This window comes from Prionailurus viverrinus, chromosome E2, assembly GCF_022837055.1.
Source record: "Prionailurus viverrinus isolate Anna chromosome E2, UM_Priviv_1.0, whole genome shotgun sequence".
In the NCBI taxonomy this organism is placed as follows: domain Eukaryota; kingdom Metazoa; phylum Chordata; class Mammalia; order Carnivora; family Felidae; genus Prionailurus; species Prionailurus viverrinus.
The window spans coordinates 48031021-48043129 of record NC_062575.1 but is presented as its reverse complement, the minus strand read 5'-3'; the positions used below and the strand labels follow the sequence as shown (position 1 = coordinate 48043129).

Here is a 12109-nt window from a genome sequence, read left to right as displayed (position 1 = left end):
CCAACCGGCTCACCTGTCGGCCCTGGCCCCCAAGACTGGGGCTAGTGAGGGCATGTCGCGGGGAGATGCCCCCAATGCCCGAAGGGCTCAGAAGGCCCATCCTGCCGGGCGGGAGGGCCCGGGGAGGCATGGGGAACTGCCGCTGGGTCCGCCGGGCTACCCCCATCCCCACAGAGCCAGCTATGGGAAGCGAGTTGGAGCCGAACGCCCAGCTGTGAGACAGAAGGCAGGGTGTCAGTTCAGGTGGATGGGGATGGGGCCCCTCTGTCCGTCCCTTCCTCACCTCCCCCCACAATCCCCATGGGAAGGACAGAACACAGACCTGCTCCGAGCAAGGACTCCCCGTCCAAGCCCTTACATCACACACGCTCTCTTCTCCTGCCCCAAGGTACCCCCAGGATGGAGACAGGAGCAAACAAAGGTCTCCTCACATCCACTTACAGCACTTCTCCTAACTTCAACTCTCAAATGCGATATTTGCTATTTGGGGTGAGAAGGGACCTCAGAGCCCCCTGCATGGAGGCGAGAACAAGGGACAGGCAAAGGGATGGGTGCTGCTTTTTGCCAGCTCGGCACCCTGTTCTGGTGGTCAGAACACACCCTGATTTTCTTCTGGGAGAGTCTTCACTGGGTGACTCGTATAAGGCCACTCAGCGGATTGAATGAGGACAACCAATTCCCGGCCCGCCACGCCAGTGACCCTCTCCGCGCTCTCCATCCACCGAGGGCCCAGGGAAGGAAGGTCCCTGCGCCCCAGCCCCCACCCCCCACTCACCCTTTCTGCTGCCGGTAGCTCTGCATCTCTAGTGCGGCTTTGCGTGGGAAGGTCCGCAGGAGCTTCAGCACTTGCTGTTTCCAGGACAGCAGCCGTTTCTTCTGCGTCTCCGTGAACGCCTAGGATTGGGAGGGCGAGGCAGGGAGGGTATGCTTTCAGATCTGCCTTCCACTCACCCACTCATTTACTGACCGCCTGCTCGGTGCCAGGCAATGCTGGGACGCAGGGATGACCTGTGCACATAGAGCTCACAGTTTAGTTGAGAAGATAATACACACGTGATCTAAACTGTGACGAGCCCTGTGAGAAGCCCAGGAGCAGAAGACTGATCTGCCGCGAAGGCCCAGTGAAGGCGTTCCTGAGGTGTATACGCTGGAAATGAGAGCCGAGGGACCAGCAGCAGGGAGGGGAAACTGGCTCCCAAAAAAGGAATAGGTATTAAGGCTCTGAGAAGGAGAGCACAGGGTACCCACTGAAGCCAACACTGGTGAGAGACGAGGGTGGGTGCCAGCCGGGCAGGGCCCTGAGGACCACATGAGGGATGTGGATCCTGAGAGGGACAGGGCAGCCTTTCCCTTCTTGGGACTCTAGAGAAGGCCTCACCTCATGAGTCAGGCACTTTTCAATGAGCTGGAGGTAACTGGTGATGTTCTCCTCGTCTGGTCGGGACACCAGCAGCTGGGTGCACACTGTGGGACAGGGGAGAGGAAGGTCGGCCCCAGCACGTCGCCTGCCATAGTCTAGCTCTCCCGGTCCTTGCCGGCCAGCATCGGAGGAAGAGGAAACTCAGGCTGGATGAGCTCTAGCTATGTGCCAAGCACAGCCCCTGGCTACCGTTAGGATATAAAAGCCCACCAGAGTGGTACAGAGAAGTTGAATCATTTGCCCCAGGTCACACAGCTAAAATGATATGGACCCAAGTGTAAAATCTGCTATGCCATGCTGCCTTAGGAAAGGCTGAGCCCGTTATGAGTTTCAACATATCCGTCTGTGGACTTTAGTTCCTTGTGAAAGAAGCCGTGGGTTTGCCTCGCACCGACTGTACACCACTTCCACCGACACACTGTCTGGTCTTCTGCTCGGGCTAGAGACACTCTGAAGGTAAGTAAAAGTTGTCTCGTACCATCAACCTGGACACACCTGAGGGCAGACGTTCTGCTCTGGACACACTTGCTACTTTCAGTCTCAGCTACTCTCTGAAGTGATCTAGTTCCCAGGGTACTCTGAAAAAGCTGTTCCTACCATTTAACTTGGATTGGATCCCTGATGACTGGTTCACTTGGCTCCCTGTCCCCGAACTTCTTGAGGGGCCTTGGGGGGGTCTCACCTTTGCCCATCACCCGTGTAAACTGGCTGGGGATGTCTCCGTCGGCGACGGGAGCCGGGGCTGGCTCACTGCCATCAGTGGGAGCCGGAGCTGGTGGAGGGGGGTAGCTCTCTGCAGCTGGAGGGTCCTTGGCCTCAGTGCCCTTGTCTGTGCCGGGGTGAGCCAGGGGAGGCTCAGCACCTGGCAGTGGTGGCTCCCCCCGGCTCCCATCCTTGGCAGTAGGGGTGGCAGCAGCGGCAGCAGCCACGGTGGCTTGGAGGACGCTGTAGGCCTTGATGGGGGTGATAATTATCTGCTGCAGCTCCTGCAGAGCGTTTCGCAGATTCCCTCCTTCCAGCACATCCTGAGTAGGGAGGACACAGACAGGGTCACATGCTGACCCCCACAGCTACGTAGAATGACTATACAAGCGAGGTCAGACAGAGATCGGAGAGGGCTGGTGGAACCCTGGGTCCTAGCACTTAGAGAAAGAAAGTAAGGGCACTACACGCTCACACATACGTACACATCTGTATATGCATATCCTTCTTCCCCCCTCGAGGTGACGTTCCATGGGGCTCAAGGAGGTCTGATGCTGGGGTCTCAGGGTCCCGCCAAGAATGGGACCAGATTCAGACCCAGAGATTCAGATCAAGACACTGGGGGTGGGGGTGGGAAGCAGAAGTCAAGTGGCAGGAAAAGGGGACAAGGAATGCAAATTGAGGCAGATACGGAAGGGGAGCGAGTGGGTGAGAACCAAACGGAGAGAGAGATCATGCACACAGGGAGACATTCAGACATCAGACACCAGAAATACCACTAAGAAATGGAAAAGAGAGGGAACAGAAGGGACCGAGTTAACAAAGTCTGGAGACAAAGACCAGGACAAAAAGGGGAGCCTCTCAGCCACAAGCAAGTGACCCCGGTGATCTGACTTGCTCCTGGCCTCCCTCCCTAGGGCTGGGGCCACTGGACATCAGACCTGAGGGCTGTGAAGGCCCCAAGGGGAGGCTACCCAGAGCCAGTGGGCAGCCGGCTGGCCTCGAAGACGGGGATACCAGGTCCTCACCTTCTCCAGGGACTTGAGGACGCTCTGCCTCTCACGCAGCTTCTGGATGCTGAGGGCTATCTTGTGGCGGGCACCTTTGGTGACATTCTGTGGTAGGGGCAGAAGGGGATAGATACTTTGGGGTGCCCCGACAAGGCCTGAGGAGATGCAAGAGGCTTGGGCTTCAAGAGTACTGTCAAAATGGTGTCACCCCCAACACCTTCCCTGATGGTCCCCTTGGCTTCACCTGAGACTCCAGGTGCTGCTCAGTCAGTGTCATCATCTCCTCGTAGCTCATCTGTGAGAAGAGGGCTGCGTACTTGTGCAAGCGGAGGCTCTTGAGCCATGAGGGTACATCTGTGGAAAAGGAGAGCAAGAGGTCAGGAGTCTGGCCCTTGTGACCAGGGCAGAGGGAGGACTGTGGGGAGGAACCAGGAATAAACCAGAGGCGACATTAAAGATGCAGAAAACTGGGAGGAGTAAGCGGAAGCCAAGGGTCCAAAAGCCACTTCTTCTGCCCAGCCACACCCTTGTAGGTGGCCTTCCCTGACAGCAGGACATCTGACCCTCCTGAGCTGTTCGACTGGATATGTACTAGGATGGCCTCATCGATGTCCCTAAAAGTCTTCCTAGAAGCTCTGTTCCATCAGCTACCACTCTGTCCTGGCTTCCTTGTCAGGGTAGGGTGTCTGAGGGCACGGATTTCTCCCACATCAGACTAGGGCCTGTGGGGATCTCTCTGCTCAGTCTTGAACCTTAAGGGCAGGGACTCTCTCCTCCCCTCAGACCTGTCCCTGCCCAGGGCAGGGTAGAGGGTGACAGGAAGGTGGAAGCTGGAAGCCTCCAGCTCCCTTCTGTCCTTTAAGCCATGCAGAAGCCTCTCTTCAGAGGGTCCTAGTGCTGCCCTCCCCTGTCATACCTTTCATGCCACTGCCGTCCTCCTGGAAGGTGTTCCGGCTGGAGCCCTGCTCCTCCGTCTGCTCACTGCCAGAGGAGGCCACGCTGCTCTGGGGTGAGAGGGGTGCGTGGTCGGGCGTGGTGAAAGCAGCCCGGGCCCCGAGCTCCTCCGGACTCGGCCACTCACCAGGGGCCTGGGGGCTCGTGGGGATGAGAGACATGGAGCGCTTCAGCGGGCTGGGGTGAATTTGGCAGGGGAGACCTGGCCAGAGGGGGAGAGGCAAGAGGTCAGGCTTGGAGATCTGACCACAGGAGACTGTGCCCCCCTGGTTGGTGCCATGGATGGCCGCTCAGCCCCAGAATCCAACAAGGGGAAGGGACCCTGGGGTGTGAGGGGAACCACCTCCCAGATACTGCTCGTTCCCTCACTCCCCACACCCAACCCATCGGCAAGCTCTCCGCCACATCTCTGAATCTCTCTACTTCCTCTTCCAGCACTCTGGTCCTAGTCACTGGTGTCCCTTGTTGGAATTACTGCCACAGCCTCCTTATTGGTTTCTTGCCTTCCTTCTTGCCTCCTACAGCCCCATTCACCTCACAGAAGCCATGTTGATCCTTCTAAAAATGCAAATCTGACCAAGTCAATCCCTTCCCTTCACACTGAGCATAAAATTCAAACTCTTCCACATGCCTACAAGGCCTGGCAGGACCTGGACCCTTTGACCTCTGACCTCCCACAGCTCACCTGTCAGTTCAAGCCTTTTTAACTTTTACTCCCCCACCCCCACCCCCCATTTGTTCCTGGAACACTCAAGCTGTCCAACCTCAGACTTGTGCACTTGCTTTCTTCTTGTCTTCCTGATCTTGGCAGTTGGCTTCCTCAAATCTCATCTCAAGCAAGCATGACATCTCTTCCGAGGCCTTCCTTGACTAGCTGCCCACCACCAATCTTGGTTACTCCATCATAGGATACTTACTTATCTTCTTTACAGCACCCATGACAAACTGAAGTGATCTTACCTAGTTATTTGTTTACCTGCTTATTAACTGTATACCCCCCTGCTACGATACAAGATCTGTGACAACATCTTTGTATTGTCAGTAATTACAGTGGAGCCTGGCCCAGAGGAGCTGCTTCATTAGTATTTGTACAGTAAATGAATGAACGAAATAAACTGCTTCCTCAACATCCCTGTCATTGGGTCTTACCACCTGCCAAAGTTTTTTTCTGGTACTGAGCTAAAATCAGCCACCCATGAGGCCCAGTGACTCAGGGTGAATCGAGGCCTTCTTCCACAGGATGTTTCACACCCTCCATCCATCCCATTCCTGAGGTAGGAAAAGGGATTCAACTTGATTTGAACCATTCTCAGGACAGGGCAGGTTTCCACGAGCGTCCAGACCTTCACATGGAGCTATTCCCTCTGCCTAGCTCACTGTTCTTCCGCCCTTCCCTGACAGCCACTTCAGCCTTCGCTCCTCACTCAAGTGTTACCTCTTCTATGACTCCTTCCTCTGCATTCCCTGGGGCCCTGTATTACTGCCTCAAGCCTAGCATTTACTGCCTCCATCACTAGTCTGCCTCTTGCACTGGACTCTGGGCTCATGTAGAACAGCAACCCCACCCACGCATTTCTGTATTGCCATGACCAGGTGCAGGGTTATGATACACAAGAGCCCTCAATTTCATAAAAGCCAAAAAGAGGGCACCTATGGACCTGAGGGTGCCTCTAAGCTTGGCATAGGGAATCCAAAAGTACCCAAAGTCAAAAAAAAAAAAAAAAAAAAAAAAAGACAAGGAAACGAAGCCAAAAAACCTCACCCTGGGTAGGTGAGAACATCAAGGCTCAGGGAACAGAAGCCCTTTGCCCCAGTTCCCAGAGCAAGTTTGGGAGGCACAGACCTAAGAACCCTAGTCTTGTTTCTGATGGAAAGGCTGGAATTCCTGTCAGTCCTCCACTGAAACTCAGCCCAGGAAGGACAACCAGCCTGGTACAGGCTCCAAAGCACCTTCCCTCATCTATGACAATATCTATGTTCCTAGACAGGAAATCACCTGAGGGAAAGGGCAATTGCACTGATAGCCCCCTAAGGCTAGCCTCCACCTCTGCTGTGACCTCTGGGGTCCTCTGCTCAGGGCTCCTTCCAAGGCTCTGGCCTTCCAGAAAATGGCACCTTCTAGGCCCTAGGGGACTTGGTATAGGTTTTTCTTTTTTTTCTGTGGCCTGTCTTGGTGCCTATGGCTTCTTCCTCCTTCCCTCTCAGCCAAGAAGAAGGCAGGCAAGGCTGAGAGGGCAGGAAGTTATCTTGATTGGAATGATCGTGCAGTTCCCGAGGAGTGCTGCTTGGCCAGGCACTGGGGTGGAGGCTGGCCACAGCATGAGGGCTATAAAAACAGGAATGCCGGCCGGAGATCCAGGGCCTCACACTCTCCGAGAAACCCTGGTCTGTCCTTGGCAGCACCCCAAACCCACCCTGCCTGCCCTTACAGGCCAGTCCTTGCTGCTCCCCACTCAAAAATATTTTAATGGTTTCCTGTTTCCTGCAACTGCTTGAAATTGAAAAGCTTCACCCTATCCTTCAAGGCCCCCCAGAATGTGGCCCTAATATACTGAGATCTGGGAGTCAAGACAGATCTGCACTGAAATTCTGGCTCCGCCACCTATTAACTTTATGATCCTGGGCAAGTCACTTTATTTGCCCCCTCTGCCTCTGTTTCCAAGTAATGTCCTTGGCACAGGGGCAGGCACATAGTAAACGTGGATGTTGGCTACTGCAATTACTCATTTAAATCCCTGCACCTCTCCATCCCAGCCAGACATGTCTGCATACTCCAATTTGCCACCCCGTGCCTTCCTTTCATGCTATGTCCTCTACCTGGAATGCCCAATTCCTTTCACTCTTCTGGTTCACACCCCCTTTCTGACAATGTTCTTGCTTAGTCCTTTCATAGCTGCTATTCCTACTGGGGGGAGGAAGAAATGCATGGGCCCCCTGCATGGTAACCCCTCCCATTGATGAGGTCTGAGCATCTATGGGAGGGTCACTTTTAGGTGGAGGCAATGTAGCAGAGTAGTTACAAGTATGAGCTGTGGAGCCACACTGCATGGATTTCAATGCTGGCTATACCACCTGGGGCAAGTGACTCTTCTGTGACTCAGCCAAAGAATCTGTATGTATAAAGTTCTCAGAACAGCTTTTGGAAAAGACCGAATGCTCAATAATCTTAGCTAGAATTATCATTATTAGTATATTTTCTCCATCTGGACCCAGAAACTATGATGCTCTGAGACTATAAAACAAGGTCTAACACCCTCTGGGTTGCCAGAGTTGCCAGAAATGCCCTCCATCCCTGTTTTCCCTGATTCTTACCAACACCTAGGAGGGAGGCAGGTGGCCAGGACATCCATATTAAACTAGGGAAAGAAAGATACTCAGGGGACAGAGGGTGTGTACCAGGTGCCACAGAGCTGGGTACCAGAGACCCAGGGTTCACCCCGCCCACTGGCATGGATGACATTTCACTGCCACTCTCTTGACTTGTTTTAGCCAGTACCAGCCAGCCAAAGGGGACCAGCCATCTTGAGGTGAAATCTTGGAAACCTCTCACCTGGAGTCGGGTAGTATTATCTCACCAAGTCTCGGAAATCCCGCTTTCCCTTACCTTGTTCGTTTCCACTAGTATTTCAAAAACTCACTAGAATACCAGCTCCTACTGCTCACCCCAGCCTCTGGGGTGCTTACCAAGATAGTCCTTTTTAGACCACTTGGTTGGAGAACAGCATTGTGGCCAGAGGCAGGCTCTGGTGTCAGACTTCCCAAGTCTGAACCGTGGCCAGTTCTACTACTTGTTATGACTTCTCCTCTTTGGATCTCAGTGTTGTCATCTATAGAATGAGGCTGATGATAAGGTTGTGACCAGGACTAAACGAGATCATGTCAGAAAAGTGCTCACAGCACAGTCAATGCTCAACACTACCTACCGTTACTACTACCATATAGAGTGAATTACATCTTATATATAAACAGGCTTACAGACACAGATTTCTCAGAAACAATGCTATTAGCTAAAACCACATCCACAAATCCACCATGTCTAAGCTGGAATGGACCTTAGATTTTGGCCATTAACTCAATACTTTCAGGGGCCAAGCAGGTGTCAGACATGCCCAAAGGGAGGTGGTGGGGCCAGAGGCCAACTGGGGTACATGTGCAGGGTCTGAAGGGGGTGGACAATATTTAATCCTTCAACCCCTTCTTACTGCTGCTATAGGAATACAAGCCTTGAGTTTTCAGATTTTTTTTTTTTTTTCCTTTTTAAGAGAAGCTGAAATCTGGAGTTTTAGGGGAAAATTCTCAATTTCTTATGTCACCAAATTTATTTTAAAGCATAAGACAAAACCAAAGTTTCAGTGTGTTTGGGCTCAACAAAACAAGTCTGTAGGTCAGATATGGTTTCTGGAATGTCAGTTCACAACCTCTGCACTGCCTCATAAAGCTGAGGCCCGGATAAGTTATGAGACTTGCCCAGGACCAAAGAGCAAGTAAAGAGAGAGAGCCCAGTTTGACCTTTTTCAAGTAGGTATGGCCTCCTGGGACCCCCACTCCCTCACCTGTGTTTGCATTGCTCCCAATACTGTTGATGGCTGGCGGCACTGAGCTGGATGGGTGGAAGGGCACGTGTCCATTTTCCCGGGGTGGTTTGTCCTGCCAGCCTGGCCCTGCCTCCCCAGGGCCCAGCTCTGCAGGGCCCCCCCATTCATCTGAGCCTTGGCGTGAGTGGTAGGTAGGCTCAGGCCGGGTGCGGAAGCCGCTGGCCAGCCGCTCTTCCAGGTGGCTCAGCCAGAGGGCCAGTGCATTGCGGTCCTCCAGTGTGGTGGCCGGGTGGATGAGGGCGTAAGAGAGCAGCTGGCGGCTCTCCTCGATGAAGGCATTGCTCTCGATCGAGTAGGCCAGCACTTTCTGCAGCAGTCTCATGTACTCCGACTTGGCCTCCGTGTTGCCTGGCTGAAGCAGGGGCAGGTGGGACAGCAGGAGGGATACCACCTTCTCTTTGGACTCCTGCTGCCACTGGCTGACGATGGCTACAGAGGGAACAAAGGGAATGTCAGAGAAGCCAGGGTAGGGGACTCCCTCAGCCTGCTCCCTCAGCTCCAATCTCTTTTCCCTTCTCCCTTCATGACCCCTTGACCTCTGAGCTGGTCCTTCATACAGGTGAGACCAAATGCACTCACCCTACTTCCAGAGTAATTTTTCCTGGTTCCAACACTCCTACTCTCCAATACCTGCTGTGGCCCCCCAATCAGCCAAACTTGCTGCTCTGGAATCTGAGCTCCTCCTGCTGTCCCCAGGCCTGCCCTTCTCGTTGTATCCCTGTTCTTTATCTCCATGGCCTCTATCTCCTTTCCCCTATCAGAAGAGCCTCCTCCCTGACAGCGGATGACAATGGAATACAATGGTTAAAAGTCTGGGCTCTGTAATCAGACAGTTTGGACTCCAACTTACTAGCTAGATCTTGGGCAAGTCATCTTGAACCTCACTGCACACGGATTTCCTAACCTGAATAGTTTTGGGGATAATTACAGTACCCAATTCACAGTGTTCCTCTGAGATCCAATAAGCTGATAAAGAATGGAAAATGGCCAGGCATATAAAAGAATATATTTACTAAATGCTTGTTGTTTAAGTGGTAGAGACCAGCCTCTAGATTTTCCTCTTCCAATTGGTCCCATTCACCCAGACGGATTTGTCTTCTCAAAAGCACACCAAATGTCATGTTCCTGACCAGGAGCTTCCAATGGCAACCAACAGACTCAAGTTCAGGAACTCCTAGCCAACAGCACCTTCATTTTTAGGGCACTCGCCACCTCCTATTCCTCCAGATAAAGATGTGGGATACCCCCACATTCCCTGGGGCTCTCTCCACATCACATTCATCCAAGTTTCCACACTTACACTGAAATCCAAGGCTTGAACCTACAATAATATCTTTCCTCCCATTTGAATTCTGTCTTTTAATGGACTGCCTAAACCTGCCCTCCTCCAGGAAGCCTCACTGGCCAGTCCATGCCACAGTGATCTGGTGACATCTCCTTCCTATCCCACAGTGTGAGGGCCTAAATCTGTCTCATGGAGATGAGCCAGGTTTCCCCTTTTGACCCAGAAGGTCACTCCCTAAGTAATAAGGCCCCAGACCCGCCACATAAAGGTGGCCTTGGGAAGGAGCTATTACAGGTCTTCCTTGAAAACCTTGTTACCACTTCTGTGACTAGCTCAATGGACTGCAGGGTGGGAGAAAATGCTACAGGGCAAAGGAAACACTTAACATCTGTAGCCCTAAGAAAATGAATCATACACAACTCCCAACTCACCATATAACTGCACATTCTCTTGGCCTGGGACTCTCTGCTCTAAGCTGCCTAAAGAACCTCTGTTTAAGTGCCCAGGGATTCATCTATTCATTCAGAGTCATCAATTCCTGCTATGCCCATAGTACTGGCCAAAATAGAACAGTAATACTACACAATAATAATGATAATGAATAACATTTATTGAGCACTTACTATATTCCAGACACTATGCTAAGAACCTCACCTCAACTCTTTTTAACATTGCCATCTTATGTCTGCCCCTCCCCCACTCATGCTCTTTCTCTCTCTCTCAAATATAAATAAACATTAAAAAAAATTAAAAAACAAAAAAAGGGGCACCTGGGTGGCTCAGTCAGTTAAGCGTCTGACTTCGGCTCAGGTCATGATCTCGCAGTTTGTGAGTTCGAGGCCCACATCAAGCTCTGTGCTGACAGCTCAGAGCCTAGAGCCTGCTTCAGAGTCTAGTCTCCCTCTCTCTCTGCCCCTCCCCTGCTCATGCTCTTTCTCTTTCTCTCAAATATAAATAAACATTAAACAAACAAACAAAAAACACTGCCATCTTATGGATGAGGGACTAAATTTCAGGAGGTGGAATCACTTTCTCAAACAGACAGAGCCAAGACCTGAGCCCAGGTCTGTCAGCTTCTAGAATTGGGAGGAACATTTACCAACAACACTGTACTAGTTCTTCAATGCCAAATCTCTTGTTCTCCACCCCCTTCCCCCTCCGCCATCCTTGGCTTTCCTGATCTCATGCAGGACCTACCACTCAAGGCTAGGAAACCTTGTTGAACCAGCTTCCCATGACTACAAGGCTGTCTCTTAGGTCATCTCCATATCTAAGGATGTTTCCAAGGTGGGACAGGCCTTCCTGACTTGAGGAAGCCTTCACCTTTCCCACCCCCCCACCTCCACATGGCACTAGATCATACAGGAATGAATACCCTGGTACCCCATTCCCCTGGCTTAATCCCTGAGTTTTTGGCTCTTGATGAGGAGAAATAGCGTGATGAAGATCAGGGACAGAAAGTCAAAGACTTATATCCCAGCTGTGTTATGCAGTTGCCTGGGCAATACACTTCCTCCTCCTCTGGAAAGGAGGGATTACAGGTCTGCTGAGAGGATTTAGGGAGACAGTGCATGTAAAGCACCTGACAGAGTCTGCCCACAGTAAGCACTCAGTATGACTCCGTGATTGGTGTTTTTCTCCCTTCTCCTCCAACAGTCAGCCTACTCCTTCCAGCCCTACCCTGATGTTCTCAATCGCTGTTGTTTAGGCCTTACAGAGTAGCCAGAGGCATCTGGGACAGAGAGAAGCCTTGTCTAGTCCCTCCCCCACCCCAGGATACTGCCAGGACCCCAGGGCTAAGGGACACAGCTTCTCCTCTGGTACTGCCAGGGGACGTGACAGAACAGCCCCAAGGGTTGGGCTCAATGAAGGACCTTGTTCTACCATGGAGAAAGGAGAGAGTGGTTTTGGACGACTGGAGGCTGACCCTGGGGAAATGTGTGCTCATGTGTCTGTGTAGCGGTGTGGTGGGGAGGGCGGGCCTCCCATGACTGGGAAGCATCAGTGAGCGCTGGATCTGGTCCAAGGAATTTGCGCAGCCTCAGGCCCCTTGGGGTGAGCCCAGCTGGGGCTGCAGATGACGGGTGGGGATGAAACTTCGTTTCCTGCTCAGATCAGAAAAGTCTGGCCCAGAGTTGGGGCA

General features: G+C 52.4%; 1 protein-coding gene across 3 annotated transcripts in view; it reads right to left on the bottom strand.

The window, feature by feature from the left end:
- The window catches only part of SAMD4B (sterile alpha motif domain containing 4B), a 35317-nt gene that overhangs the window by 2952 nt on the left and 20256 nt on the right, over positions 1-12109 (bottom strand). For all 3 annotated transcript variants that reach the window (XM_047837348.1, XM_047837347.1, XM_047837349.1), the window contains exons 3-10: positions 8640-9110; positions 4049-4288; positions 3377-3486; positions 3151-3237; positions 2103-2445; positions 1379-1464; positions 776-894; positions 14-212 (exon numbers count right to left, since the gene is read on the bottom strand). In XM_047837348.1, the coding sequence (XP_047693304.1) occupies positions 14-212; positions 776-894; positions 1379-1464; positions 2103-2445; positions 3151-3237; positions 3377-3486; positions 4049-4288; positions 8640-9110 (1655 nt within the window). The remainder of the gene's footprint in view (positions 1-13; positions 213-775; positions 895-1378; positions 1465-2102; positions 2446-3150; positions 3238-3376; positions 3487-4048; positions 4289-8639; positions 9111-12109) is intronic.